Here is a 27,228-nt window from a genome sequence, read left to right on the forward strand (position 1 = left end):
AGATGCAAAAGGGACCATCCGGGAGATTGTCCTTCCCAAAGGCCTGGATCTGGACCGGCCCAAGAGAACCCGCACCTCCTTCACCGCGGAGCAGCTGTATCGGCTGGAGCTGGAATTCCAGCGATGTCAGTACGTGGTGGGCAGAGAAAGGACGGAATTAGCAAGGCAGCTCAACCTTTCGGAGACCCAGGTAAGAGAGAGAAAGAGAGGGGGGGAGAGAGGGAGAGGGAGAGAGGGAGAGGGAGAAGGAGAGAGAAAGGGAGAGTAGAAGAGGGGAAGAGAGGGAGAGAAGAAGAGAGAGAGAGAGAGAGAAGAAGAAGAAGAAGAGGGGAGAGAGAGGGAGAGAGGAAGAGAGAGGAAGAAAAAGAGAGGGAGAAAGAGGGGGGAGGGGGAGGGAGAAAGGAGGGAGGAAGAGAGAGGGGGAGAGAGAAAGGGAGAGGGGGAGAAAGGAAGAGAGGGAGTAGGGAGAAAGAGAAAGGGAGGGAGAGAGAAGGACAGGGAGAGAGGGAGAGAGAGAGGAAGAGAGAGGGGGAGAAAGAGAAGGTGGAGAGGGGGAGGGAAGGAGAGAGGGAAAGAGGGGGAGAGGCAGAGAGAGGGAGGGAGAGGGAGAGAGAGAGAGAAGGGAGAGGAAGAGAGAGGAAGAGGAGGAGAAAGAGAGAAAGGGAGAGAGAGGAAGAGAGAGGGAGAGAGAGGAAGAGAGAGGGGGAGAGAGAAAGGGAGAGGGGGAGAGGGGGAGAAAGGGAGAGGGAGAAAGGGAGAGGGAGAGAAAAAAGGGGGAGGGAGAGAGGAAGAGAGAGGGGGAGAGAGAAAGGGAGGGTGGAGAGGGGGAGGGAGGCAGAGAGGGAGAGGTAGAGGGGGAGAGGGGGAGAAAGGGAGAGAGGAAGAGAGAGGGGGAGAAAGAGAGAAAGAGAGAGAAGGAGAGAGAGAGAAGAAAGAGAGAGGGGGAGAGAGGGTGGAGAGGGGGAGGGAGGGAGAGAGAGGGAGAAGGAGAGGAAGGGAGAGAGGAAGAGAGAGAAAGAGAGGGGGGAGAAAGAGAGAAAGGGAGAGAGAGAAAGAAGAGGGGGAGAGAGGGAGAGGGGGAGAAAGAGAGGGTGGAGAGGGGGAGAGAGAGGAAGGGAGAGAGGAAGAGAGAGAAAGAGAGGGGGGAGAAAGAGAGAAAGGGAGAGAGAGAGGAAGAAAGAGGGGGAGAAAGAGGGTGGAGAGGGGGAGGGAGGGAGAGAGGGGGAGAGAGGAAGAGAGAGAAAGAGAGGGGGAGAAAGAGAGAAAGGGAGAGAGAGAAAGAAGAGGGGGAGAGAGGGGGAGAGGGGGAGAGAGAGAGGAAGGGAGAGGAGGGAGAGAGAGAGGAGTTTCATTACCAAACTAGGTAACATCATCAGTGCTAGAAGGGAGGGAGCTTGCAGAGAGGAGGAGGAGGAGGAAGACGAGGACTGTGGGGTCCTTGGTGTTCTCTTGGTGGTTTTTCTTGCAGACGTTTCATTACCCAACTGGGTGACGTCATCAGTGCCACTGATAATGAAGCCCTGGTGATGAATTCAGCTATGATTTCCTGACAGTGAGAATCATTAACTTCTTTTAAGAAAAGACAGGACAGCCCTTTGAATGGAATAGCATAGGGCCTCCTGCGTGAGCAGGGGGTTGGACTAGAAGACCTCTAAGGTCCCTTCCATTGCTGTCCTTTCCCAGGCTGGTCCTCCTCTCTGCCCCCCCCCCCCATCTCCTTGGCCAGAGCAGGGGGTGACCTTGGGAAAAGCTGCCAGCGTGCCGTAATTAACCCGTCAGGAGCTGAGAGGCAGGGCTGGCTGGCAAAGCCAACCGGCTGCTACAGGTTCACACTCCTGCTGAGCCCAGCTGGGCATTTCCTGCCCCTCCTCTCAGGCTCCTCCCCAGCCCTCCCCCCCCCAAGGTCTTCCCCCAAGGACTGGCCCAGGAGGGCAGATCCTGAAGCCCAGCAGGGGCGCTTGCTCAGAGGTGACCTGAGCTGCTCAGGCCAGGTGGACGAAGCCCCAGGTAAAGTCTGCCCCAGGCAGGCTCAGGTGAGCTTGAGCTGGGCTGGAGGCTAAAATGAGGAGCCTGGGGGCTAAAACACAAAGAGTGACTGCAGGAATTGGGTCGGTCTGATTGAATGAAGAGAAGAAGCAGGGGGGACACCACAGTGGGGGTCCAGTATCTGAGGGGCTGCCCCAAGGAAGAGGGAGTCAAGCGCCTGAAGGCAGGACAAGAAAAAAAAACGATGGAAAGTAATGAAGGAGAGAAGCAACTTGGAATAGGGAGGGAGGGAGGGAGGGAGGGAGGGAGGAAGGAAGGAAGGAAGGAATCGGGAAGGAGGGAGGAAAGGAAGGAAGGAATTGGGAGGGAGAGTGGAAAGGAGGAAGGAAGGAAGAAAGGAAGGAAGGAAAGAAGGGAGAGGGGAAGAAAGGAAGGAAGAAAGGAAGGAAAGGAGGGAGAGAGGAAGAAAGGAAGGAAGGAATCGGGAGGGAGGGAGGAAGAGGAAGGAAGGAAGGAAAGGAAGGAGAGAGGAAGAAAGGAAGGAAGGAAGGAAAGAAGGGAGAGGGGAAGAAAGGAAGGAAGAAAGGAAGGAAAGGAGGGAGAGAGGAAAGGAAGGAAGGAAGGAAGGAATCGAGAGCAAGAGAGGAAGAAAGGAAGGAAGGAAAGAAGGAAGGAATCGGGAGGGAGGGAGAGAGAAAGGAAGGAAGGAAGGAAGGAAAGGAGGGAGGGAGAGAGAAAGGAAGGAAGGAAAGGAGGGAGAGAGAAAGGAAGGAAGGAAGGAAGGAAGGAAGGAAGGAAGGAAGGAAGGAAGGAAGGCTGTTTCCTATATGAACCAAGCCCTGATTTCCTAACAGGGAGGTGATCTCGGCTGAGAGAACAGGAAGTATTGCCTGGACAGCCTCTGTTCCTCTCTCCGGCCTCCATCAAAATACTTTTGGCCTTTCCGTGTCCCCACTTGGCCTGCTCTGGTCCTCCTGGTGGGGCTGACAGCCGGTGATTCAATCTTCCCTGATTTGGGATTTATCCAGCTAAATATAGGCCCCGCGTGACACCAATCCTGTGGCTCAGAGAGGCCTCCGGGGGATTGGGAGCGCTTCCCGGAAGGGTGAGAGATGCCAGGGAGATGGCATGACCCAGTCCCCTTGCTTCTCTCCCTGCCCTTGCCTCTCCCTCCCTCCCTCTCGTTCCTTCCTTCCTCCCTCCCTCTCCTCCCTCCCTCCCCTTCCTCCCTCCCCTTGTTTCTCCCTCCCTCCCTTCCTTCCTCCCTCCCTCCCCTTCCTCCCCTTCCTCCCCTTCCCTCTCCCTCCCTCTCTCCCTCCCTCCCTCCACTTCCTCCCTCTCCTTCCTTCCTCCCTCCCTCCCTTCCTTCCTTCCTTCCTTCCTTCCTTCCTTCCTTCCTTCCTTCCTTCCTCCCTCCCCGCCCTTGCCTCTCCCTCCCTCCCTCCCTCCCCTTCCTCCCTCTCCTCTCTCCCTCCCTCCCTTCCTTCCTCCCTCCCTCCCCTTGCCTCTCCCTCCCTCCCTCCCTCCCTCCCCTTCCTCCCTCCTTCCCCCCCTCTCCTTCCTTCCTCCCTCCCTCCCTCCCTTCCTCCCCTTGCCCTCTCCCTCCCTCCCTCCCTCCCTCTCTCCTCTTCCTTCCTCCCCTTGCCTCTCCCTCTCTCCCTCCCTCCCTCTCTCCTCTTCCTTCCTTTCCTTGCTCCCTCCCTTCCTCCCCTTGCCTCTCCCTCCCTCCCTCTCTCCCTCCCCTTCCTCCCTCCTTCCCTCCAACTTTCCCCCTACTTTACCTTACTTTATCTTACCACCTCCCCATCCGCCCCCCCCCCGCTGGGGAATCCTGGGAGTTGAAGTACGCCCACCTTCAAAAGTTACCCAGGCTGAAAACTCTTGGATTCACTTCTCCGGGATGGTACATACTCGCTTTCCAGCCTCCCCCCCCACACACCCACAGCCCGACCCCCGACCCCGGTAGACGGTCGTTCCTTGAAGACCCCCTCCAGCTCCCTCCAGGCGTGGTTGGCCGGGTGGGCACCTGGGAGGGAGGGGCCGAGGGAGGGAAGGAGGGGCTTCGGGTCGGGCGGGGTCTCCCCCACCCAGCGGGGAGGGGAGGGTCCTCCGAGCCCGGCGCTGACCCCTCCCCTCCCCTCCTCTGCCCGCAGGTCAAGGTCTGGTTCCAGAACCGGCGCACCAAGCAAAAGAAGGAGCAGAGCCGCGACTCGGAGAAGCAGCGCAGCGGCGCCCCCGGCCCCTCCGAGGCTTTGGCCACCTGCAGCCTCCTGAGACTGCTGGAGCAGGGCGGGCTCCTCTCCGTGCCGGCGCCCCCCGCCCTGCTTCCCACGAGCCCCCACCCGCCCGCCCGCCCGGCCCCTTCCCCGGGGCGCAGCAGGGCGGGCAGCCCCCCGGCCGCGGGCGCCTTCAGCCTGCGCCTCTCCGCCCTGGCCGAGCCGGGCCCCCCCCCGGCCCTCCCCGCCGCCCCCCTGGCCTTCGGCAGCCCCCTGGCGGGAAGCCCCCCGCCCAAGCTCCCGGCCGGCTACGGCCCGGCGCCCTCCGCCTTCGAGCCCTACGCGCGCCTGGCGAGGAAGGGGCGCCCCACGCGCGGACAGCAGCCCCCCAGCCCCCTTTGAAAGGGGGGCGCGGGCGTCAGGACTCGGGGTCGCGGGCAAGGAGGGCGCGCTGAGCCTCCCCTCCCCCGCCCCACCCCCGAAAGGAGGCGAAGAAGCCCGCGTGGGTCTCCCCCCCCACCACCGTGGCCTCCGTCTCCCCACCGCCACCCACCCACCCACCCACCCCCCGACTTGTCGAGCTTCGCAAGTGGACCCTCCGACACCGTCTACCAAACGGCAGCCACCCGGTGTGTGTGTGTGTGTGTGTGCGTGCGCGCGCGCGTGGGAGTGGGTGCGTGCCCGCGCGGGTCTGGACGCGTGTGACCCTTTCACGGAAATTAAATGACAGCTACTGGCTAAAACCCGGCTCCCTGCTCCCTGCTGTGACTGGGGGTGGGTGGGGGTGGGTGGGGGGCTTTGGCACAAGCTGGGATGGGGGGGGGAGGTTTTCCTTCCGTGGCTTCTCCAAGCAAGAGAGACTTGGATGGGAATGGGGGGGGGGCGTTGGGCAGCCTCGACGGAGGGGTCCGGCAGGGGCTGGCTTTCGAAGAGGGAAGCCCCTTTGAAAGGGTGAGGATGGGGGCTCCGGCCCCAAAGGGGCTGCAGGACAGACATTGCCTGCGCTCGCGCCCCCCCCCCCCCATGGATGCTGTAGGGGCGGAATTGGCCCTAACATTTAAGGGCGATGAGGCAGTTCTGAAATGTTTTTCATTATCTTAGCATCCCCCCCATCTCTTCCTTTCATAGTTGCTTCCTTCCTTCCTTCTGCCCGACCCTTTCTCCTTTTTCCCTCCCTCCCTCCCTCCTTCCTTCCTTCCTTCCTTCCTCCCACCCTTCCCTTCCCTCCCCATCAATCGTGGGTGCTCCATCACTGGAGATTTTTAGGAAGAGGCTGGACAATCACCTGTCTGAGATGGTGCAGGTTCTCCTGCTTGAGCAGGGGGCTGGACTAGAAGATCTCCAAGGTCCCTTCCAGCTCTATTCTGTTCTATTCTATTCTATTCTATTCTATTCTATTCTATTCTATTCTATTCTATTCTATTTTCCAATATTCTATTCTGTTCTGTACTGTTCTGTTCTATTCTATTTCATTCCATTCCATTCTATTCTATTCTATTCCATTCCATTCCATTCCATTCCACTCCACTCCTCCACTCCACTCCACTCCATCTATTCTATTCTATTCTATTCTATTCTATTCTATTCTATTCTATTCTATTCTATTCTATTCTATTCTACTCTATTCTATATACTCTACTCTACTCTAGTCTATTTTCCAATATTCTATTCTATTCTATTCTATTCTATTCTATTCTATTCTATTTTCCAATATTCTATTCTATTCTATTCCATTCCATTCCATTCCATTCCATTCCATTCTTCATCTCTTCTATTCTATTCTATTCTATTCTATTCTAGTCTAGTCTAGACTAGTCTAGTCTAGTCTATTTTCTATTTTCTATTCTATATTCCCCTCTCCTTTCTTCCTTTCCTCCCTCCCTCCACTTTCTCTTCCCTCCTTGTCCCAAAGGTGCTTTTTTGAAAGGCAACTGGACTTCCTTGTTTTTCTTTGAAGACGTTTCACCTCTCATTCACCCAGCTTCTTCAGCTCTCTTCTTCACCTGCCTTCAGGTGCTGTGGAGAATAGCTTGACCCCCCACCTCTTCTTTGGGGCAGCCCCTCAAATACTGGAAGGCTGCTATCATGTCCCCCCTACTCCTTCTTTTCTCTAGACTGGCCATTCCCAACTCCTGCAACCGTCGTCCTTCATGTGTTTTTGTCTCCAGGCTTTTAATCATCTTAGTTGCTCTTCTTTGCATTTTTTCTGCTTTTTTGTAACGTGGTGACCAAAATTGGATGCAGTATTCCAGGTGTGCCCTTAGTAAGGCTTTATAAAGCGGTACTAACACTTCATGTGATTTTGATTCTATGCCTCTGTTTATACAACCAAGGATTGTGTTAGTTTTTTTAGCTGCTGTCACACATGGCTGGCTCCTTCCCTTCCCTTTCCCTTCCTTTCCTTTCCTTTCCTTTCCTTTCCTTTCCTTTCCTTTCGCTTCCCTTTCCTTCCCTTCCCTTCCCTTCCTTTTGCTTTCCTTTCCTTCCCCTCCCCTCCCCTTCCCTACCTTCCCTTCCCTTCCCTTTCCTTTCCTTTCCTTTCCTTTCCTTTCCTTTTCCTTTCCTTTCCTTTCCTCCCCTCCCCTCCCTCCCCTTCCCTTCCTTTCGCTTCCCTTCCCTTCCCTTCCCTTCCCTTCCTTTTGCTTTCCTTTCCTTTCCTTCCCCTCCCCTCCCCTACCTTCCCTTTCCTTTCCTTTCCTTTCCTTTCCTTTTCCTTTCCTTTCCTTTCCTTTCCTCTCCTCCCCTCCCCTCCCCTCCCTTCCCTTCCCTTCCTTTCCCCTCCCTCCCTCCCTCCCTCCAGAAGCCCGGTGGGAGTCCCATCAAAGTCCCAGAAATGGCTCTTGCTGTTACTACCCTGCCTGGAATTCTAGCTGATGTCCCCACCGGCTGGGGATGATGGGCTGCGAAGCCAGGGAAGAAACCAGCGTCTCATCAAAGCCCCCTCATCCAGGAGGGATTCAGGGGACACAGCCAAGTGCCTGCCTGCCTCAGGGTTGGAACTGTCAGCTCCCCAGTTATAGAAATGGAATGAATGAATGAATGAATTGGTGTTCCAACACGAGAGCACTGAGGGCCTCTTAACATTGATGGGGGGAAGGGAGAGGGTCCTGGGGTGTCTTGAGAGGAGATGCTGACTTCAAATTTTAGCAGTATGTGTTCATCACAGGAAGGATAACCTATGACACACACACACACACACATACACACACACACACACAACCCCAGACACAAACTCTTCAAACATCTCCCACAACTGCTTAAAGCAGTGGTTCTCAACCTTTCTAATGCCGTGACCCCATAATACAGTTCCTCATGTTGTGGTGACCCCCAACCACTTATACATCACTGGGTGCCAGGGGCGTGGCCAAAGAAAAGGGGGAAAAAATGGCGGACAGCCTTGTTTGGCGACCCCCGTGAAATGGTCGTTCGACCCCAAATGGGGTCCCGACCCACAGGTTGAGAACCACTGGCTTAAAGCTTGGCGATCCAGCTTCCTTTGCACTTTAGGGAGAAATCCGATGAAACCAGCTGCAAAGGAAATACGGGCATCCTTCTAAAGCAGTGGTTCTCAACCTTTTTAATGCCGTGACCCCCAACCGGTCGTAAGTCAAGGACTACTCAACCGGTCGTAAGTCGAGGACTACTCAACCGGTGCAGCACCGTTTGCAGAATGGGACTTTTGGCGGGCTCAGCAGGGCAGAGACAGTCTGGACAATTCCTATTGGCTTTGGAAAGCCAATAGAATTACTCTATTCAAGAGAGTCTATTCTATTGGCTTTCAAAAGCCAATAGAATAAAAGGGAGTAGCACAGCTAAGGAAAAGGGGGAAAAATGGCGGACTGCGTTGTTTGGCGACCCCTGTGAAATGGTCGTTCGACCCCAAATGGGGTCCCGACCCACAGGTTGAGAACCGCTGTTCTAAAGCAAAGAAAGACCCCAACTCATTTAATTACTTTTGTTGCCTTTTAAAAAAAAAATCAATCGCAGGGGGGGGGGAAACCCACACAAAAACAATTGTGATCGTGATAGAGACGTTGTCCAAAAGAAGGAAAAAAAAAGAACGCATGAAGGGCGCTCAACACACAAAAAAGTGCCAAAATAGGACGACGAAAGAAACGTACCGTGATACGTCATTATGGCAATAAACGGGTACAATTCTATATATATGCTTCTTTAATGCAAATATTGTTCAAGATGTATATACAGATAGTCCTTGACTGACAGCAATTCGCGTTAGTGACCGTTCCAAGTTACAACAGCGCTGAAAAAAAGGGACTTGTAACCATTTTTCACCCTTACGACCTTTGCAGCATTCCCCCCCCCCCATGGTCACGTGATAAAAATTCGGACGCTTGGCAACTGACTTGTATTTATGATGGTTGCAGCATCACGTGATCCCTTTTTGTGACCTCAATGGGGAAACCGGACTCAATTAACAATTGTGTTACTGACTTAAAACAACTGCTGGGATCAACTTAGCGACCGTGGCAAGGCAGGTCGTAAATGGGAGTGAAACTCGCAACCGTCTCAGCAACAGAAATTCCGGGTCGTAAGATGAGGACTACCTATACACAATCCACTCATTGTTGGGAAGTGCAGTCAAGTTTACACTCCACTGAGTGAAACATTTATTTATTTTTATTTCTGACATTCATTTGTGTGTCCATCAATTAGGTGTGCGTTCAAGACCATATTAGCCTCTGAATTTTAGCTCTGGCTGCACAATCCTATGGATACAACCCACTACTCTCTCCCCAAATTGGCTAAGTGTGTAGACACTGTCAAAACACGTGTTTTAAAAGAGCGTTGTCCTTATTCCCCGGCTAACAAAAAGTCCCAAGCTTTGGGAAAAGGAGACAGGCCGAATGCAGCCCTGTCAATTTATTGCAGTGTTTCTCAACCTTGACCATTTTAAGGCATGTGGACTTCAATTCCCAGAATTCCACAGCCAGCAATGCTGGCTGTGGAATTCTGGGAGTTGAAGTCCACATGCCTTAAAATGGTCAAGGTTGAGAAACACTGCTTTATTACCTTTTTCTCTCCCCCCCCCCGCACAAGCAAAAAAATTAAGTGCAACCCCCCCCTCCACCCAACAATTAAAAACTTCTGCTTTAGCCCCGTTCTCATCCACAGCAGTTTTTCAACCGTGGCAACTTTCAGATGGGTGGACTTCAACTCCCAGAATTCCATCCAACAGTCATCGGATTTAAGGGGACAAAACTGTCACCCCCAAACTTGGTGTTCAGGTCCTTTATGAAGAGTCTCCTTGGTCAAGGATTTGTGCCACTTTAAGACGGGTGAATTTCAACTCCCAGAAGTGCGAGACCGGCTGGCAGGGGGATTCTGGGAATTGAAGTCCACCTGTCTGAAAGCAGCCAACTTTGAAAAAAGTAAGTTAATAGGAGTTAATCGGAGAAGGTGATTCCCCTCCAATGGCTTTAGTGTCTTTCTCAAAGGCTCCTGCGTCAAGGATTTTTGCAAAAGGAGACAAAAAGAACCACAATTTCCAAAATGCATTTGCAGAGCAGGAAAATGAGTGGCATAAAAACAGGAGGGCATCGTCACTCGTTAGTGGAAATTGCAACTGGCTGGGACAAACCTGCACCACACAAGGCGAGGCAGGACCGTCCCAGCCCTGCAGCTGCCTCCATGTTTACAGCAAACAGATCTGGCTGTGTGTGCAAACGCAACACACCCAGGGCAGGGCCGAACTGTCCTGACGGTCTCTGGGTCTGGTATAAAAACGGCCCTCTGCCGGACGCTCGCTTGCTTTCCTGAAAACCATCGGGTATTTTTTTTTAAAAAAAGAATATGGCTACCAAGGTGGAGGTCAGTATGGGGGTCAAGGAAAATTTCCAGGCTGTGACCCGCAACTACATCACCCACCCGAGGCTGAGTGAGTATATTTGGGGGGGGGGTGTTTGAGGGAACAAGCAAAGGGGGGAGCGCTCTTATTTTTAGGCACCGTGTCTAATTGTGAGAAAGTTACGGCTTTGTTCGCTCGAGTGAGAGAAAAGAGCCGGGTTCAAATCTGCCTGGCCTTCGTGCGTGGGCAGACGTCCCAGCTGCCCTGCTAAAATCCTGGCTCTTATTGCCCTCTTGTTTCCCCGATGCATTTCCTACCCGCTGGGACTCTCCTAGAGTGGGTGAAAGCCGAGTTGTTGGATGATGGGTCTCGTTATTCCCGGTCAGTGAGAAGCATGGGCACTGGAGTCTGTCTATTTCAAAAATAAATAAATAAAGAAAGAATAAGTTGGAGTTGGAAGAATAACGGCGGGGTCTTCTGGTCCAACCCCCTGCACAAGCAGGAGACCGTCTACCACTTCAGATAAAGGAATTAATTGTGGCCGTAACTTGAGGACTTCCTGCCCTTCACCAAGAATGGGCTGCTTTGAGCAGGATTCGAACCTCCCACCGCGCCTGATGGGATTCGGTGACCCGCGTTAAACTGAGGTCACCTACAATGCTGCCCTTCAGCGGTTAGTGACCCAGACGCTGGTGTCTGAATGCAGGCAGTCCTCGGCTTGCGACCGCAATTTCTGTCGCTAAGCGAGGCGTTTCTTAACCGAGTTTGGCCCCATTTCACTGTTGTTAAGTGAATCGCTGCACTTGTCACATTAGTCACACGGTCGTTAAGTGAATCCATTGGCTTCGCTTGTCAGGAGGTCACAAAAGGGGATCACGTGACGCCCCTCCGCCCCCGAGAAGCTGCGACCGTCATAAATACGAGCTCGTTGCCAAGCCTCCGAATTAGGATCGCATAATGCTGTAAATGTGGGGGGGGGGAAGTTGTAAGTCCCTTTCTTCGGTGCCGTTGTAACTTTGAACCGTCACTAAGCGGACTGTGGTAAGCGGAGGACCAGCTGTGTAGATCTTTCTAACATCTGTGTCTTCCCGTGTATCTAATTTAAGTGGAGTGTTGACAGGCCTTGAAAGGGCACAGATGATACGCCACATGCTAAATAAAAAAACATAAACCAGATCCTTGCTAAAAAGGCCCTCCTAGTTTCCTGAAGCTTCCTTGCCCCGGGATCCCTTGTGGTCATCCAGAGGCTCCCCATGACCTTGAGCGGCTCCCGCATGTGGGAAGGAGCAGCTCAAGCAAGAACCAGCTGGCCTGACAGAGGGCGGAGACTCGCTGGGTTTTGTTATTAACGACACAACAGCAAACGGGGGAGTTTCCTGGGAGGGAGGAAGGCACAAGGCTGTTTTGTTCACCTTTCCCTTGCTCAGAGCATCGGAAAGCCTGCTGGCTGGGGCATTCTGGGAGTTGAAGTCCACAACTCTTAAAAATACTTCCTGGGGAATCCTGGGAGTTGGTGTCCACCCCTCTTAAAGCATGCTGGTTGGGGGATTCTGGGAATTGAAGTCCACAACTATTAAATCATGCTGCCTGGGGCATTCTGGGAGCTGAAGTCCACCCTTCTTAAAGCATGCTGGCTGGGGGATTCTAGGAGCTGAAGTCCACAACTATTAAAACATGCTTGCTGGGGGATTCTGGGAGTTGGCCTCCATCCTTCTTAAAGAGTGCTGGCTGGAGGATTCCGGGAGCTGAAGTCCACCCTTTTTAATGTATGCTAGCTGGGGGATTCTGGGAGTTGAAGTCCACCCTTCTTAAAGCATGCTGGCTGGGGCATTCTGGGAGTTGAAGTCCACAACTCTTAAAACACGCTGGCTGGGGGATTCTGGGAGCTGAACTCCACAATTCTTAAAGCATTCTGATTGGGGGATTCTGGGAGTTGAAGTCCACCCCCTTTAAAGCATGCTGGCTGGGGGATTCTGGGAGCTGAACTCCACAATTCTTAAAGCATTCTGATTGGGGGATTCTGGGAGTTGAAGTCCATCCCCTTTAAAGCATGCCAGCTGGGGGATTCTGGGAGCTGAACTCCACAACTCCTAAAGCATGCTAACTGGGGGATACTGGGAGTTGAAGTCCATCCCCTTTAAAGCATGCCAGCTGGGGGATTCTGGGAGCTGAACTCCACAACTCTTAAAGCATGCTAACTGGGGGATACTGGGAGTTGAAATCCTCCTCCCTTAAGCTTGCCAAGTTTGAAAAATACTGCATTCAACCCTGCAAATGGGATTAGGCAGGCAAATCTTTGTGGGGGTTTTTTGGGGTTTTTTTTTGCAAAACCTTCCCCGTCCAGTTCATCCCTTGGTACCACAACCCCCCCCCAGAACCCCCTCCAAGTCACATGACCCTGCAGGTGTGTATGGGAACCCTCTGCCTAATTAGAGGCGCAGTGCAGCCGCCCGCTGCGCTTTTCAGCAGCCCAGCTTGCCTCGGCCCGCAACGTGTTTGACGAGTGACACATCGCACAATGGGCAGGTTGCCTGGGCCGGGCTGGGGTGGGGGGCTGGAGGGGCTGGGAAAGCGGGCCCGATAGGGACCATCGAAAAAGTCTGTGGCTCTCTAGGGGAGCAGAGGTTGAGCCGAGGGGCAATGCCAGGGTGGGGTTGGGGGGGGGTCTTTTCTAGGGAACCTGGATTCCTGCAGAGCACAAGAAACAGGGACAACAGTTACGCCTGGATGGCTGCTATGGTGGGTCAACGGGGAGTGGTGACCTCTGTAAGGCTGTTCGTTTAGTGACCGTTGAAAGAGTCACAAGAGCCCTGGAAAAAAGTGACATGACTATTTCCCCCACTTAATGGCCGTTTTGGGCACGGGATCAAAATTCAGCTGCTTGACTGAAGATAGATTCCAGACCAGAATTGTTTTTACTGGGAATGATAGATGGGAAGTTTAACAAAGGAGAGCCATATCTAGGGTTGCATATCATAACAGCAGTAAGGTTGGTGTATGCCCAGAACTGGAAAAACAGAAATTTCCCAGTGGAGAGTGAACTAATTAAAAAAATTTTTTTGATATGTGCAGAGATGGATAGAGATTATCCTTAGAAATTAAAGACAAGGATGAAACGAAGTTTGGGATAAGATGTACTATTGGTTAGACCCGAGGAGAAAAAGTTAGAACAGAGAAAGCTCGTCCAGAAGAGAGAAAGTGTAGATTTCCAACCTCAAAGTGAGCGTAAGATAGAGATCAGAAAGAATATGAAATAAGAAGGCAAATGGAAGGTACGTTATAAATAGACGTAAATATGCATGTAAATATATAAATATGTAAATAGTATAAAATGCAATATGTAAATGGTATAAAAGATCAATGACTAGGAAGATATATGGTATATGGTATAGTGTGTATGGCAAAATAACAGCCAGAAAAGTCACACTGTGTTCAACCTGTTTTTAAATGTTTACTTAATAAAAATTATTTAAAAAAAAAAATTCAGGGATCCTCTTTTGGGACCTTCTCACAAAGAAAGTCAAGGGGGGAAGCCAGATCCGCTTAACGACTGTGTGACTAACTTAACCTCTGCGGTGATTCGCTTAACAACGGTGGCAAGAAAGGTCGTAAAACGGGGCAAAATTCACTTCTCACTTAGCAACAGAAATTTTGGGCTTCATTGTCGTCGTAAGTTGAGGACTACCGGGGTAAGGCTCCTGCTGCCTTGTACCGGGGGGTGGGGTTGGACTAGAAGACCTCCAAGGTCCCTCTTTGCAATATTTGGGGAAGACAAAGCCAAGGTCTAAGAAACGAGGAAAGGAACATAGCCGGAATGGGGTATCAGCCATTTCTGCTGCTTCTCCGTGTTTTGGGTCAATTCTTGGAGTCCTCAGCCAGACTGGTCAATGAACATGAAGATAAATGGAGTTAAACCTTCTTACATCCTCATCACCATCACCGTCATCCACCTGTCGGCTGGGGGATTCTGGGAATTGAAAGCCACAGGTCTTAAAGTTGCCCAGTTGGGAGAGCCCTGGAAATAGATATGCCTTTGTGCCCTCTCTGGGAGGGTTGGACTACAGCTCCCATGGCCCCAAGCACCCTTGAACTGACCTATGTGGAGATCATTACGTAGGCCAGGGGTAGGCAACCTTGGCCCCTTCATGACTGGTGGACTACAACTCCCAGAATTCCTGAGCCAGCATGGGGGAACTATGGCCCCCTCATGACTCGTGGACTTCAACTCCCAGAATTCCTCAGCCAGCCTGGCTCAGCTTGGAAACCTCTCCCTTTCCCCTCAGCATGGCTGGCCCAGGAATTCTGGGAGTTGAAGTCCACAAGTCATGAAAGAGCCAAGGTTGCCCACCCCTGGCCTAGGCCTAGGCCGCTTTATGACTCGTGGACTTCAACTCCCAGAATTCCTCAGCCAGCATGGGGGAACTATAGCTCCCTTGATGACTTGGGGAATTAAACTCCCAGAATTCCTGAGCCAGCATGGGGGAAAATTTGACCCCTTCATGACTCGTAGACTTCAACTCCCAGAATTCCTGAGCCAGCATGGGGGAACTATGGCCCCCTCATGACTCGTGGACTTCAACTCCCAGAATTCCTGAGCCAGCCTGGCTCAGCTTGGAAACCTCTCCCTTTCCCCTCAGCATGGCTGGCTCAGGAATTCTGGGAGTTGAGGTCCAGGAGTCATAAAAGAGCCAAGGTGGCCCAGCCCAGGCGTAGGGGCTCCTGGGGGTTATCCCTGTCCGTAATGATTTCGTTGACAGAGGATTTGGAAAGAATTCAGGACTCAGGCCGGGCTGGCGAGGTGCTGTAACCTGGGTGGCTTAGCAGCTGGATCTTGAAATGAGTAAGAGGCGACATCTATCAGAAATGTTTATTATCCGGAGGCAGGAAAGCTCTGAGGAACTACAATTAGGAGAAATTGGGAAAGAAAAAAGTAATTTTTCCTTCTGGATCATCCCGGGTTCCTTCTACGCCGTGAAGGAGGCCGAGGGAGAACTGGTTGATGCTGGAGGTGGGTCCCCTTCAAACAGGCCAGGCACCTGCCAGTCACCGTCTTTCCAAGAGCCCTGAGGATCGCAGGTGTGCATATTCTAACCCCCTTGGAGGCTGTCTGAAAGAGAGAGAGAGAGAGAGAGAGAAGGAAAGAAAGAAAAAGAAAGAAAAAGAAAAAGAGAAAGAGGGGAAGGGGAGTGAAAGAAAAAGGAAAAAAGAAAAAGAAGAAAGAGAAAGAGAGAAAGAAAGAAAGTGGGAAAGAGAGAAAGAAAGGAAAAGGGTATAAAAGGAAAAAAAGAAAGAGAAAGAGAGAGATGGGGAGAAAGAAAGAAAGAGAGAGAGAAAGAAAAAAGATATAAAAAGAGAAAGAAAGAGAAAGAAAGAAAAAGAAAGAATGGGAAAGAGAGAAAGAGAAAGAAAGAAAGAAAAAAGGTATAAAAAGAGAAAGAGAGAAAGAGAAAGAAAGAAAGAAAGAAGGTATAAAAAGAGAAAGAGAGAAAGAGAAAGAGGGGGGAGGGAATGGGGGGGGCTGACCCTGGCTGGCTATTTCAGGGAAGACACAAAGAGAGGACTTGGCAGAGGACCCCTTAGTTAGAGGGCTGTCTGGGAAGAGGGACCCCACCCCACAGATGCCGAGGCCAGGAAGGGAGAGGGCTGGTGGAGGGGAAGCAATTAGTGAGTTGGGGGTCCTCAAGCTGGTTGTCCTCTTTGTCAGCTGGGTCAATTTCCTCTGCTCCTGGCCCTCCCCCTCCCTCTCCCCTCACCCCACAAGAGCACGCAATTGTCAGGGTTAATTCGGGCTGTGGATGGCAGGAGCCGAGAATGTGAGGGAGGGGGAGCAGGAGGGGGGGCAGGTTCAAAGACCCTCTCTTTCACACACACACACACACACACACACACACACACACACACACACACTCCTAATTTGCAGAATGCCCCAAAGCCTGTCCCCCAGCTCTTCCTCCAGTCCCTCCGCCTGGCCTAGGACCCTCACCCGACCACCCATTTAGCCCCACGCAGGCCCTGCTAGGAAGGGAGCAAGCCCTTTTCATGGGGGGGGGGTCCTTTCAGGATCTGGAGGGCTGCTCTCTGGGGCTCCTTCCGCCTCCCCGGAACCTCTGGAAGCTCAGGAAGGAGGAGGAGGATGGATGGATGATGGTTGATGAAGATGATGGCTGAAGATGGTTCATGAAGATCATGGTGATAATGATGGATGAGGAGGATGGATGATGAAAATGGATAATGGTGATGATGGTGGATGAAGATGAGGGACGATGGTTGATGAAGGTGATGGATGAAGTTGACAACGATGATGAGGACGAGGATGAGGGACGATGGTTGATGAAGATGATGGCTGAAGATGGATGATGAAGATGGGCCATGATGATGATGGATGAGGATGATGTGATGATGATGAGGGATAACGATGATGGGTGATGAAGATGATGACTGAAGATGACCGCGATGATGATGATGAGGGTGATGATGATGAGGGATGATGGTTGATGAAGATGATGGCTGAAGATGGTTCATGAAGATCATGGTGGTAATGATGGATGAGGAGGAGAATGGATGATGAAAATGGATAATGATGATGATGATGGATGAAGGATGATAGTTGATGAAGGTGATGGATGAAGTTGACAACGATGATGAGGATGGATGAGGATGAGGATGAGGGATGATGGTTGATGAAGATGATGGCTGAAGATGGTTCATGAAGATCATGGTAGTAATGATGGATGAGGAGGAGGATGGATGATGAAAATGGATAATGATGATGATGATGGATGAAGGATGATAGTTGATGAAGGTGATGGATGAAGTTGACAACGATGATGAGGATGGATGAGGATGAGGGATGATGGTTGATGAAGATGAGGGATGAAGATGATCACGAATGTGATGATGATGAGGGAAGATGGGTGAGAATGAGGATGGTGACAATAGGGATAATGGCTGAAGATGGATGATAATGTTGATGATGATGAGGGATGATGGGTGATGAAGATGAGGGAGGAAGATGACCACAATGGCTATGAGGATGAGGGATAATGGGTGAGGATGATGATGGTGATGATGATAGATGAGGATAGTTGATGGATAGATGATGAATAAGGATGATAATGAGGATAGCCATTTGTTTTACCTGGAATTCAGCCTCACCTGCCCTGCAAAGAACAAGGATGCCTTGTTTTTTTGCAAAAGGGAAACCGAGGCAAGCAGCTCTTCCAGGCGTTGCACGAACACAAACCGGACGCTGAGCGTTTCGGACAGCCGAGAAGCCTGGTCTTCCTGCCCTCTGCCCTCTGGGGAGGCCCCGCAGCACAGATGTGTCTGCTGAGGAGGCCAGGCTAACTGGAGCCCACTGGGTGGGTCACAACCTTTACAGAAATGGTGGCTTGCATGTCAGACCTCATGGAGTTGACGGGAACCCAGCTGGAGGGGGGAGGTGGTGGCCCGTGAAGGAAAGGCCTCCATGGGAAGCCGGTGAGGGCCACCTCCGGAGCGCTCACGCTGACCTTCGGATGGGACTCGCTCGCGGAACAAAATTGGAATGTTCTCCGTCCTCCAGATCATGGCTGGCCCCCCAAGTATTTTTTTCAGGAGACAACTGGACTACCTTGTTTTTCTTTGAAGGCGTTTCGCTTCTCATCCAAGGAGATTCTTCAGCTCTGATTGGAGGGTGGGGAATAGAAGGATTTATACTCCTTGCAGACAGCTGGTCATTTGCAATTCTTTTAGAGCAGTGTTTCTCAACCTTGACCATTTTAAGGCATGTGGACGTCAACTCCCAGAATTCCACAGCCAGCAATGCTGGCTGTGGAATTCTGGGAGTTGAAGTCCACATGCCTTAAAATGGTCAAGGTTGAGAAACACTGTTTTAGAGGGTTGTTGAGGCCACCGAGAGGCTTACCTGTGTCCTCAGGGTCACCTGAGTGGTGCAAATGGGTGTGGAGCCCTCTTGGAATGGCTGAAGGGACCGTGTTGTAGACGGGAGATAGAGGATGTCATATTTCCCCCCCCCCATTGAAAGAAGGCTGTTCAGTTTTGACACACACAGATGGCCTCTTCGACCCCTCTTTCAAAAACCCTCCCATTTCCTCCCACCACCATCCAGTCGGAGCCGAAGAAGCTTCTTCGGATGAGAAGCGAAACGTCTTCAAAGGAAAAACAAGGCAGTCCAGTGGCCTCCTGAAAAAGCACAAAATCGGAAGGTAAAGCTGGTGGAAACCCATGGAACGTGTCTATCTCCGCGGAAGAGAAGCCAGCTCCTCAGCTGGTGGGACGGTGCGAAGAGGAGGAAGGTGAACCTTCCAAGAGGATGTGTTGAAGATCGGAGAGGAAGTCGGAGATGTGACACAATCTCTTGACCCCGGTCCTCTGAATTGCAGCCAATGGCCACTCAAGTGTGAAGCTGGTGGTTCTTTAATAATAATAATAATAACAATAACAACAACAACAACAACAACAACAATAATAATAATACCAGGTCCTACAACCCGTAGACTGGAAACCAGAGATCTTTTTGTTGGGTATTTTAAACAGAAAATATAGTAAAGAAATATGGTACTTAATTTTACATATAACAACGGCGGCAAGAATAGCATAGGCACAGTGCTGGAAAAATGAGAATATACCATCAGAGGAAGAAGTGATAAGAAAAATCCTGGACTGTGCTGAGATGGACAAATGAACAAAAGAGATAAAAGAAAAGGAAAACACAGAGTATTATATAACATGGAACAAGTGGTATGACTGGTGGGAGACTAGAAATAATAGAGGAGAATAAATATGGAAAGGTCAAAAGTGAAAATATGTGTATAATAATGTATAATAATAATAATATGAATTATTCTTAGTAAGAAGTAGAACATGAAGGAAGAAAAATGTAAATAAGAAATAACGGGGCAATAAGGACAAATATTCTAAAGAAGAATAAGGGGGGAAATGTAAATAATAGATTACCGTTGCGTAATCGCTGTTAAAAAAAGGGAGAGGAGTATATATTGTGTGTGTATGTGTGTTATGTTTTGCTTTGTTTTGTTTTGTTGGTTAAAAATAAAAAAAAATTAAAAAAAAATTAAAAAAAAAACATGAGAAAATAATAATAATAATAATACCAGGTCCTTGCTAAGGACTCGATAGGTAGACAAACTGCCAAATCCAGTCTGAACATCTGGCTGACTGTGCGATGATCCATAATAATAATAATAAAAATAAAATAACAATAACATTAACAACAACAACAATAATAACAATATAATAAAGTTGGAAGGGACCTTGGAGGTCATCTAGTCCAACCCTCTGCTCAAGCAGGAAACCCTATACCATTTCCGACACATGGCTGTCCAGTCTCTTCTTAAAAACTTCCAGTGTTGGAGCACTCACAGCTTCTGGAGGCAGGTAGTTCCACTGGTTAATTGTCCTCACTGTCAGGAAGTTTCTCCTTAGTTCCAGGTTGCTTCTCTCCTGGATGAGTTTCCATCCGTTGCTTTCACAAAACAAGTGTAGCAGGAGAGCCTGCTTCCATCCTGGTGGCTTTCCCAGGCCACTGAAAAGCTTTGCTGAAAGAGATTTGGGAGGAAGGAAGGAAAGATGGAAGAAAGACACCGGGAAAAGAGAGAAGCAACCTGGAATTAAGGAGAAACTTCCTGACAGGGAGGACAATTAACCAGTGGAACAGCTTGCCACCAGAAGTTGTGGGTGCTCCATCCCTGGAGGCTTTTAAGAAGAGCCATTTGTCTGAAAATGGTATCGGTTCTCCTGCTTGAGTAGGGGGTTGGACTAGAAGACCTCTAAGGTCCCTCCCAGCTCTGTAATCCTGTACTCTGCTCTACCTCCTGCTCCAGATAGACTGTGCCTGTCTGGTGGCATCAAGAATAGAGCAGAACAGAATAACAGAGCTGGAAGGAACCTTGGAGGTCATCTAGTCCAACCCCCTGCTCAGGCAGGAAACCCTACACCATTTCGGACAAATGGCTGTCCAGTCTCTTCTTAAAAACTTCCAGTGTTGGAGCATTCACCGCTTCTGGAGGCAGGTTGTTCCACTGGTTAATTGTCCTCACTGTCAGGAAGTTTCTCCTTAGTTCCAGGTTGCTTCTCTCCTTGGTGAGTTTCCATCCGTTGCTTCTTGTCCTGCCTTCAGGTGCTTTGAAACACACAGAGTCTCTCTCCACCGATCAAAGGTTGCAGGTGCCAAAGATGAAACCATGGTTTCTGTTTTGTTTTTTTAAAATTCTGAATTACGTTGCACGGTTTAAACCTCAATTACTTCAACAAAGGAATCCTGTAAATACCCGCAATATACAGGTTTCTTTTTCCAGCTCAGAACTAACTGCTTGTTCTTTTCCATCACGAGCCTCTCTGCCAACCCATAATTTCCTTTCTCCGCAGCCTACCGGACCGTGTGTGGGGTGAACGGACCCCTGGTGGTCCTGGACAACGTGAAGGTAGGCGAGGGCCGATCCCCCCCCCGTTCCCTCTGTGCAATATCAGCCCCAAATTGACGTCGCTAAGCGAGACGTCGGTGAAGGGAATTTAGCTCCGTTTTATGACCTGCCGGGGCGCCCTCTTCACAACGCCAAGGGCGACATTTGTGCTGTTTCATCCCCGCTTACGCAGATGCAACCCCCCCCCGGCATCTTTCGAACTGGGGGCCACCCCGCTCATCGGGGAGCCTTTTTTGCCCTGGGTGGGATCTTCTAGCAGGCCTCACCAACCCTGGGTGGCAGGGAGGATCCCGGGCTGGGATCTGTGTGGCTCCGATTGGCCGTTTGGGGGTCTGCAGGGGATCCCCCCCCCCGTGGTCACTGGGCCCCCGTCCTCCGTGGTCGCTCTGGCCAAAGCGGCCTCAGAGCCACCTCTGGCTTCTGCTCCCCTGTTGTGGGGGGGGAAAACTCTGGGGAAAAAAACCTTCAGTGACCCCCCCTCCCCCTCTCTTTCTCTCCTCCTTCCCTCCATCGCTCCGTCCCTCGTTCCCTTTCTTCCTCCTTTTTCTCTCCTTCCTTCTCTCCCTCCCTCTCTTTCTCTCCTTCTCCTTCCCTCCATCGCTCCCTCCCTCATTCTCTTTCTCTCTCTCTCTCTCTCTCTCTCGTTCCCTTTTTCTCTCCTTCCTTCTCTCCCTCCCTCTCTTTCTCTCCTTCTCCTTCGCTACATTGCTCCCTCCCTCATTCCCTTTCTTTCTCTCTCTCTCTCTCTCTCTCTCTCTCTCGTTCCCTTTTTCTCTCCTTCCTTCTCTCCCTCCCTCTTTTTCTCTCCTTGTCTCTCTCTGTCCATCTCTCTCTGCCTCTCCCTCCTTCTCTTCTTTCTCTTCCTCCCTCTCCCTCCCACCCTCTCCCCCTCCTCCCTCTCTTCCCTCTCCCTCCCTGTCCCTCCCTCCCTCTCTCCCTTTCCCTTTTCTCTCTCTTCCTCTCCCCTTCGGCCCACTCTCTCCCCCTCCCCCTCCCGCTCCCTCCCTCCCTCTCCTTTTCCTTCTCTCCCTCCCTCCCTCCCTCCCTCCCTCTCCCTCTCTCCCTTCCGCCTTCTCTTCCTTTTCCCTTTTCTCTCCTTCCCTCCTTCCCTCCCTCTCCCACTCCCCCTCTCCCTCTCCCCCTCTCCCTGTCTTTCTCTTTCTCTCTTTCCCTCCCTCCCCCCTTCTCTTCTCTCTCTAAGAAGAATAGAATAGAGCCAGAAGGGACCTTGGAGGTCTTCTAGTCCAGCCCTCTGCTCAAGCAGGAGAACCTATAGTACCGTCTCAGACAAGTGACTGTCCAGTCCCTTCCTCTCTTCCTCCCTGCCTGTCCTACACAGTCACAGGGGCAATCCTGGCCGGGGATCTGGTAGATTACAGTAGATGCATGAGATCTATCTCTTATCCATCCATCCATCCATCCATCCATCCATCCATCCATCCATCCATCCACATCTAGTTGTACATCTCTCTCTCTCTCTCTCTCTCTCTCTCTCTATCTCTATCTATCTCTATCTCTATCTCTCTTCTCTCTCTCTATCTATCTATCTATCTATCTTCTCTCTCTCTCTCTCTATCTTATATCTCTTCTCTCTCTCTCTATCTATCTATCTCTTTCTATCTGTCTCTCTATCATCTATCTATCATCTATCTATCTTCTCTCTCTCTATCTATCTCTTCTCACTCTCTCTCTCTTTCTGACTCTCTCTATCATCTATCTATCTATCTATCTATCTTCTCTGTCTCTCTCTCTATCTATCTCTTCTCTCTGTGTGTCTCTATATCTATCTATCTATCTATCTATCTATCTATCTATCTATCTATCTATCTATCTATCTATCTATCTTTTCTCTCTCTGTGTGTGTGTGTCCATCTATCTCTTTTCTCTCTTTCTCTCTATCATCTATGTATATCTATCTATCTATCTATCTATCTATCTATCTATCTATCTATCTATCTATCTATCTATCTATCTATATCTATCTATCTATCTATCTATCTATCTCTATCTAAGTATATATATATCTTTCTCTCCCTCCCATCCATCCATCCATCCATCCATCCATCCATCCATCCATCCATCTATCCATCCAATCAGTTGCTAGGAGGCGAAAACCACTGGATGGGATGCAATCAGCCGTCCAGTCGGGAGACAGACAGATCCAGACCCCCCCCCCACTGGCCCAGTGTTGGGGGTCAGGCAGCAGGAGGCATAGCGCCCTCTAGTGGCCAAAGAGGGCCCATTTTCCAATCTTTTCAACTAACTACTAGAAATAGACCAGGGGTCTTCAAACTTGGCCCTTTTATGACTTGTGGACTTCAGCTCCCAGAATTCCTCAGCCAGAGTTGGTCCCCAAGTCACAAAATGGCCAAGTTTGAAGATCCCTGAGATAGAAGAAGGGATGATGGTCTGTTTCTGGCTCGTTTTTCAAGGCTCTTCCGGAGCAGAGCAGGGAGAAAGCAATGCAAGTTGGGATGGAGTCCAGGACAGGCACTTGGGAAACCCCCAGTTGGAAATCTGGAGCTCAAAAGGTTTTCTAGAGAATCCAAAACTTAGCCTGAGGTTTGTGATTTGCCTCCCTCCTTCCTCCCCCCTCCGCCAATTTATTTGGCAGGAAAGATTCAGTGCCAAAAACTGAGCTGTAAGCATCAATAGATGAATCCACCGGCTGGTTAATCGGTGAGGCTGTGGAAAGGGTGTGCCTGTGAATTTTTGTTTCCAGTTCACTGAAAAGAAAAACTCATTTCTAAGTAAACTGTAGGGAGGACAGTCTTGCTGTTGCTCCCCCTGAGACGGCCTTTTAGCTTATGGAGAGAGAGGGGGGGAGGGAGGGAGGGAGGGAGGGAGGGAGAGAATAGATAAATAGACAGATAAGATACTGTAGATAGAGATAGGTCAGTCAATAGATGATAGATGCATTGCTAGACAGACCGGGGAGATGATAGATAGATAGATAGATAGATAGATAGATAGATAGATAGATAGATAGATAGAGATAGATAGACAGACAGACAGATAGATGATATATATAGAGAGAGATGATAGTAGATGATAGATAGATAGATAGATAGAGATAGATAGACAGACAGACAGACAGATAGATGATATATATAGAGAGAGATGATAGTAGATGATAGATAGATAGATAGATAGATAGATAGATAGATAGATAGATAGATAGATAGATAGAGATAGATAAGAGAGAGAGAGAATAGATAAATAGACAGATAAGATACTGTAAGAGATAGGTCGGTCAATAGATGATAGATACATTGCTAGACAGACAGAGGGGAGATGATAGATAGATAGAGATAGATAGATAGAGACAGATGATTGAGAGAGAGAAAGAGAGAGATAAGAGAGAGAGAGAGAGAGAGAGAGAGAGAGAGATTAGACAGGCAGGCAGGTGTGCATTCATGTACCCTTCCCCAAACTTTGCCAGAGGTTGAGAAGCTGAGAGTTGTGAGAGTTCAGTTGCCTTTTGTGTCTCTCTCGCAGTTCGCCCAGTATGCAGAGATCGTCAACTTCACCCTCCCAAATGGCACCCCTCGGAGCGGGCAGGTGCTGGAGGTGGCCGGCTCCAAAGCCATTGTCCAGGTGAGTGGAAAGGACACCCGGGACGCTGCAGAGAGCCGAAGGGGGTCTTGGTGTCAATCCAATCAATAATGAAAATCTAGACTCAGTCACTGCAGGGCCCCAGAGCGGGCCCTGGATGCCAACCTGGAGACACGTGCACAAGAGATGCCCTTGTGACTACAGGCAGCCCTCACCATACGGCCACGGTTGCCTGAGCAGGGGGTTGGACTAGATGACTTCCAAGGTCCCTTCCAACTTTATTATTATGGATCATCGCACAGTCAGCCAGATGTTCAGACTGGATTTGGCGTTTTGTCTACCTATCGAGGACCTGGGATAGGCAGATGTGGATGTTTGATGGTATTACAGATATCGTCGCAGGATGGAAGCAGTTCCTAGTAAGGCCGCCTTTTGCAATTGACTAATAGCAAATTTGTCAATGCCAATGGTGTTCAAGTGGTGCTCCAGTTGTTTTGGGATTGCACCCAAGGCACCTATGACTATTGGTACTACCCTTGGCTTGCTTTTGCCACAGTCTTTCTATTTCTATTTGTAGGTCTTTGTATTTTGTTATCTTCTCCAGTTCTTTCTGGTCTATTCTGCTATCTCCAGGCACTGCCACGTCCACTATCCAGACTTTTTTGTCTTTCTTATCGACAATTGTTAAGTCTGGGGTGTTATGTTGCAGGTGCTTGTCTGTTTGAATTCTGAAATCCCAGAGCAGTTTAATTTTATCATTTTCTATGACTTTCTCTATTTTATGATCCCACCAGTTTTTGCTTACAGGCAAATGAGATTTTTTGCAGATCTTCCAATGCACCATTGTTGCTACTTTGTCATGCCGCTGCTTGTAATCAGTTTGTGCAATCTTCTTGCAACAGCTTACCAAGTGGTCCACTGTTTCTTCAGCTTCTTTGCATAGGCGGCACTTACTGTCTGTTGCTGTCTTCTCAATTTTGACTTTGTATGCATTTGTCCTTAAGGCTTGGTTTTGTGCAGCCAGAATTAGTCCCTCGGTCTCTTTCTTCAATTTTCCTGCTCTTAGCCATTGCCAGGTTTTATTATTATCTGCTTTCCCAGCTATTTGTTTCATGTATTGGCCATGTAGTGCTTTGTCTTCCCATGCCTCTATTCTGTTCTTCATTTGGTCTTTCTTGTAGGCCAGTTTGGTCTCTCCAGTAGTCAGTAAGCCTTCCTGATATACTAATTTCAGTGCATCTTCATCATTGTTCCTCAGATATTCTTCCAAAGCCATTTTTTCTTCTTCAACCATCTGATGTACTTGTAGCATTCCACGCCCACCTATTTGCCTTGGTAGATAAAGTCTGTCAATGTCACTGCGTGGATGAAGGGCATGATGATGATGATGATGATGATGATGACGATGATGATCACAGGCTTCGGAGGACCTTCCCTGGAGGACATAAAAGAAAGCCCAAGATGGTTGTCTTGATATCACCAGGCTGTTCCCAGCCTTGCCATCTCATCTGCTAAAAATCTGATTTGGGCTTTCCTGGGAACCAGTAAGGCATCTTCCAGAGTCTTCCCTGGACTTATAAAAACTTCCTGAAGGTTCTGGAGAAGATAAACAAGAAGCAGGAGTCCAATATCTCAGGGATTTTCATGAGGAAGAAGGGGGGGGGTCAAGCTATTCTCCAAAGCCCCTGAAGAAGGCAGGACAAGAAGCAACGGATGGAAACTGATCAAGGAGCGATGCAACCTGGAACTAAGGAGAAACTTCCTAACAGGGAGGACAATTAACCAGTGGAACAGCCTGCCTCTAGATACAGTGTTTCTCAACCTTGACCATTTTAAGGCATGTGGACTTCAACTCCCAGAATTCCACAGCCAGCATTGCTGTGGAATTCTGGGAGTTGAAGTCCACATGCCTTAAAATGGTCAAGGGTGAGAAACACTGCTCTAGAAGTTGTAGCTGCTCAGCACTGGAGGCTTTTAAGAAGAGACTGGACAGCCACTTGTGTGACATGGTATAAGATCTGCCTTTGGAGCAAGGGGTTGGACTAGAAGACCTCCAAGCTCCCTTCCAGCTCTGTTATTCTACCCAATCGCAGAAGCCAGCTGCAGCAGAAGTTTCCTCAACTCCACCCATCGAGGAAGATCTTCTGCTGTGTCTCCAGAAGTCGTGACATGCCCAGAAAACCCCGCTCTGGCCTCCTGTCCCTCATTCCCCAACTTTGCAGGGGACGTCCGGTGGCCACGTGGGCTGAGGGGGCTAGGAAGAGCTGCCCAGGACATGGAGAGGGCATCGGGTTGACGAAGGATGCCTGTTCCAAGAAGAGCAATTCATCTTTCACGTCCTGAGCGCCAGCCAGATTGAGCCGGGGGGGATTCAGCCCACAGGGCTGCTGGCTCCGTTGCTCTAAATATAAACCAGGATTTCAGCTTAGACAAAGATACACAGCTTAGGCTCAAGCTGACACGTGGCCTGCTAGTGGAAAGCGAGCCAATAGTTTCGGCGAAGGCATCAAAGGGAGAGGCTGGCCAGCTCGATTATACAAAAGAGGAATTTTGCAGAGCGGTTCTGGGTTCTGTTCTGTACTTCCCACTCAAGCGAGGTCTGGTCCAAAGTGAAGGAGCCCCCAAAACACGTCCAAAACGGGGGGAACTGGGATCAGGCTGTTGCAACAGCCCTCTTGGTGTTTTGGACCCTCTGTTGCAGACACCCTGCATTCACGTTTGACCCTGAGCACCCAAATGGAAAGACAGCTTTGGGTAACTGGGTTTAGCATACTAAAAAGCAGAGATGTCACCCTGCGAACAAAAGTGCGTATAGTCCAGGCCGTGGTTTTCCCAGTTGCAATGTATGGCTGTGAAAGTTGGACCCTAAGAGAGGCTGAGCGCCAAAGAATGGAGGCCTTTGAACTCTGGTGCTGGAGAAGAGTCCTGCGAGTCCCCTGGACTGCAAGGCGATCCAACCGGTCAGTCCTAGAGGAGATCAACCCCGACTGCTCTTGAGAAAGCCGGATCCTGAAGTTGAAAGTCAAGGACTTTGGCCACCTAATGAGAAGGAAGGACTCGCTGGAGAAGAGCCTAATGCTGGGAAAGATGGAGGGCAAGAGAAGAAGGGGACGACAGAGAAGGAGGTGGCTGGATGGAGTCACTGAAGGCGTGAGCTTCAAGGGACTCCAGAAGATGGTAGAGGACAGGAAGGCCTGGAGGAACATGGTCCATGGGGTCGCGA

The 27,228-nt window shown here is 50.2% G+C and overlaps 2 protein-coding genes across 2 annotated transcripts in view; both read left to right on the forward strand.

The window, feature by feature from the left end:
* VAX2 (ventral anterior homeobox 2) overlaps nucleotides 1-4,681 on the forward strand; it is a 29,392-nt gene extending 24,711 nt beyond the window's left edge. The window contains exons 2-3 of the mRNA XM_039333926.1: nucleotides 3-190; nucleotides 4,140-4,681. Coding sequence (XP_039189860.1) covers nucleotides 3-190; nucleotides 4,140-4,604 — 653 coding nt within the window. The 3' untranslated portion in view covers nucleotides 4,605-4,681. The remainder of the gene's footprint in view (nucleotides 1-2; nucleotides 191-4,139) is intronic.
* Nucleotides 4,682-9,949: 5,268 nt separating this feature from the next.
* ATP6V1B1 (ATPase H+ transporting V1 subunit B1) overlaps nucleotides 9,950-27,228 on the forward strand; it is a 41,061-nt gene continuing 23,782 nt past the window's right edge. The window contains exons 1-3 of the mRNA XM_039333872.1: nucleotides 9,950-10,098; nucleotides 20,395-20,450; nucleotides 23,949-24,047. Coding sequence (XP_039189806.1) covers nucleotides 10,014-10,098; nucleotides 20,395-20,450; nucleotides 23,949-24,047 — 240 coding nt within the window. The 5' untranslated portion in view covers nucleotides 9,950-10,013. The remainder of the gene's footprint in view (nucleotides 10,099-20,394; nucleotides 20,451-23,948; nucleotides 24,048-27,228) is intronic.

The sequence above is a fragment of the Crotalus tigris genome, unplaced genomic scaffold (genome assembly GCF_016545835.1).
Source record: "Crotalus tigris isolate CLP2741 ecotype Arizona unplaced genomic scaffold, ASM1654583v1 scf7180000024513.1755786, whole genome shotgun sequence".
Taxonomy (NCBI): domain Eukaryota; kingdom Metazoa; phylum Chordata; class Lepidosauria; order Squamata; family Viperidae; genus Crotalus; species Crotalus tigris.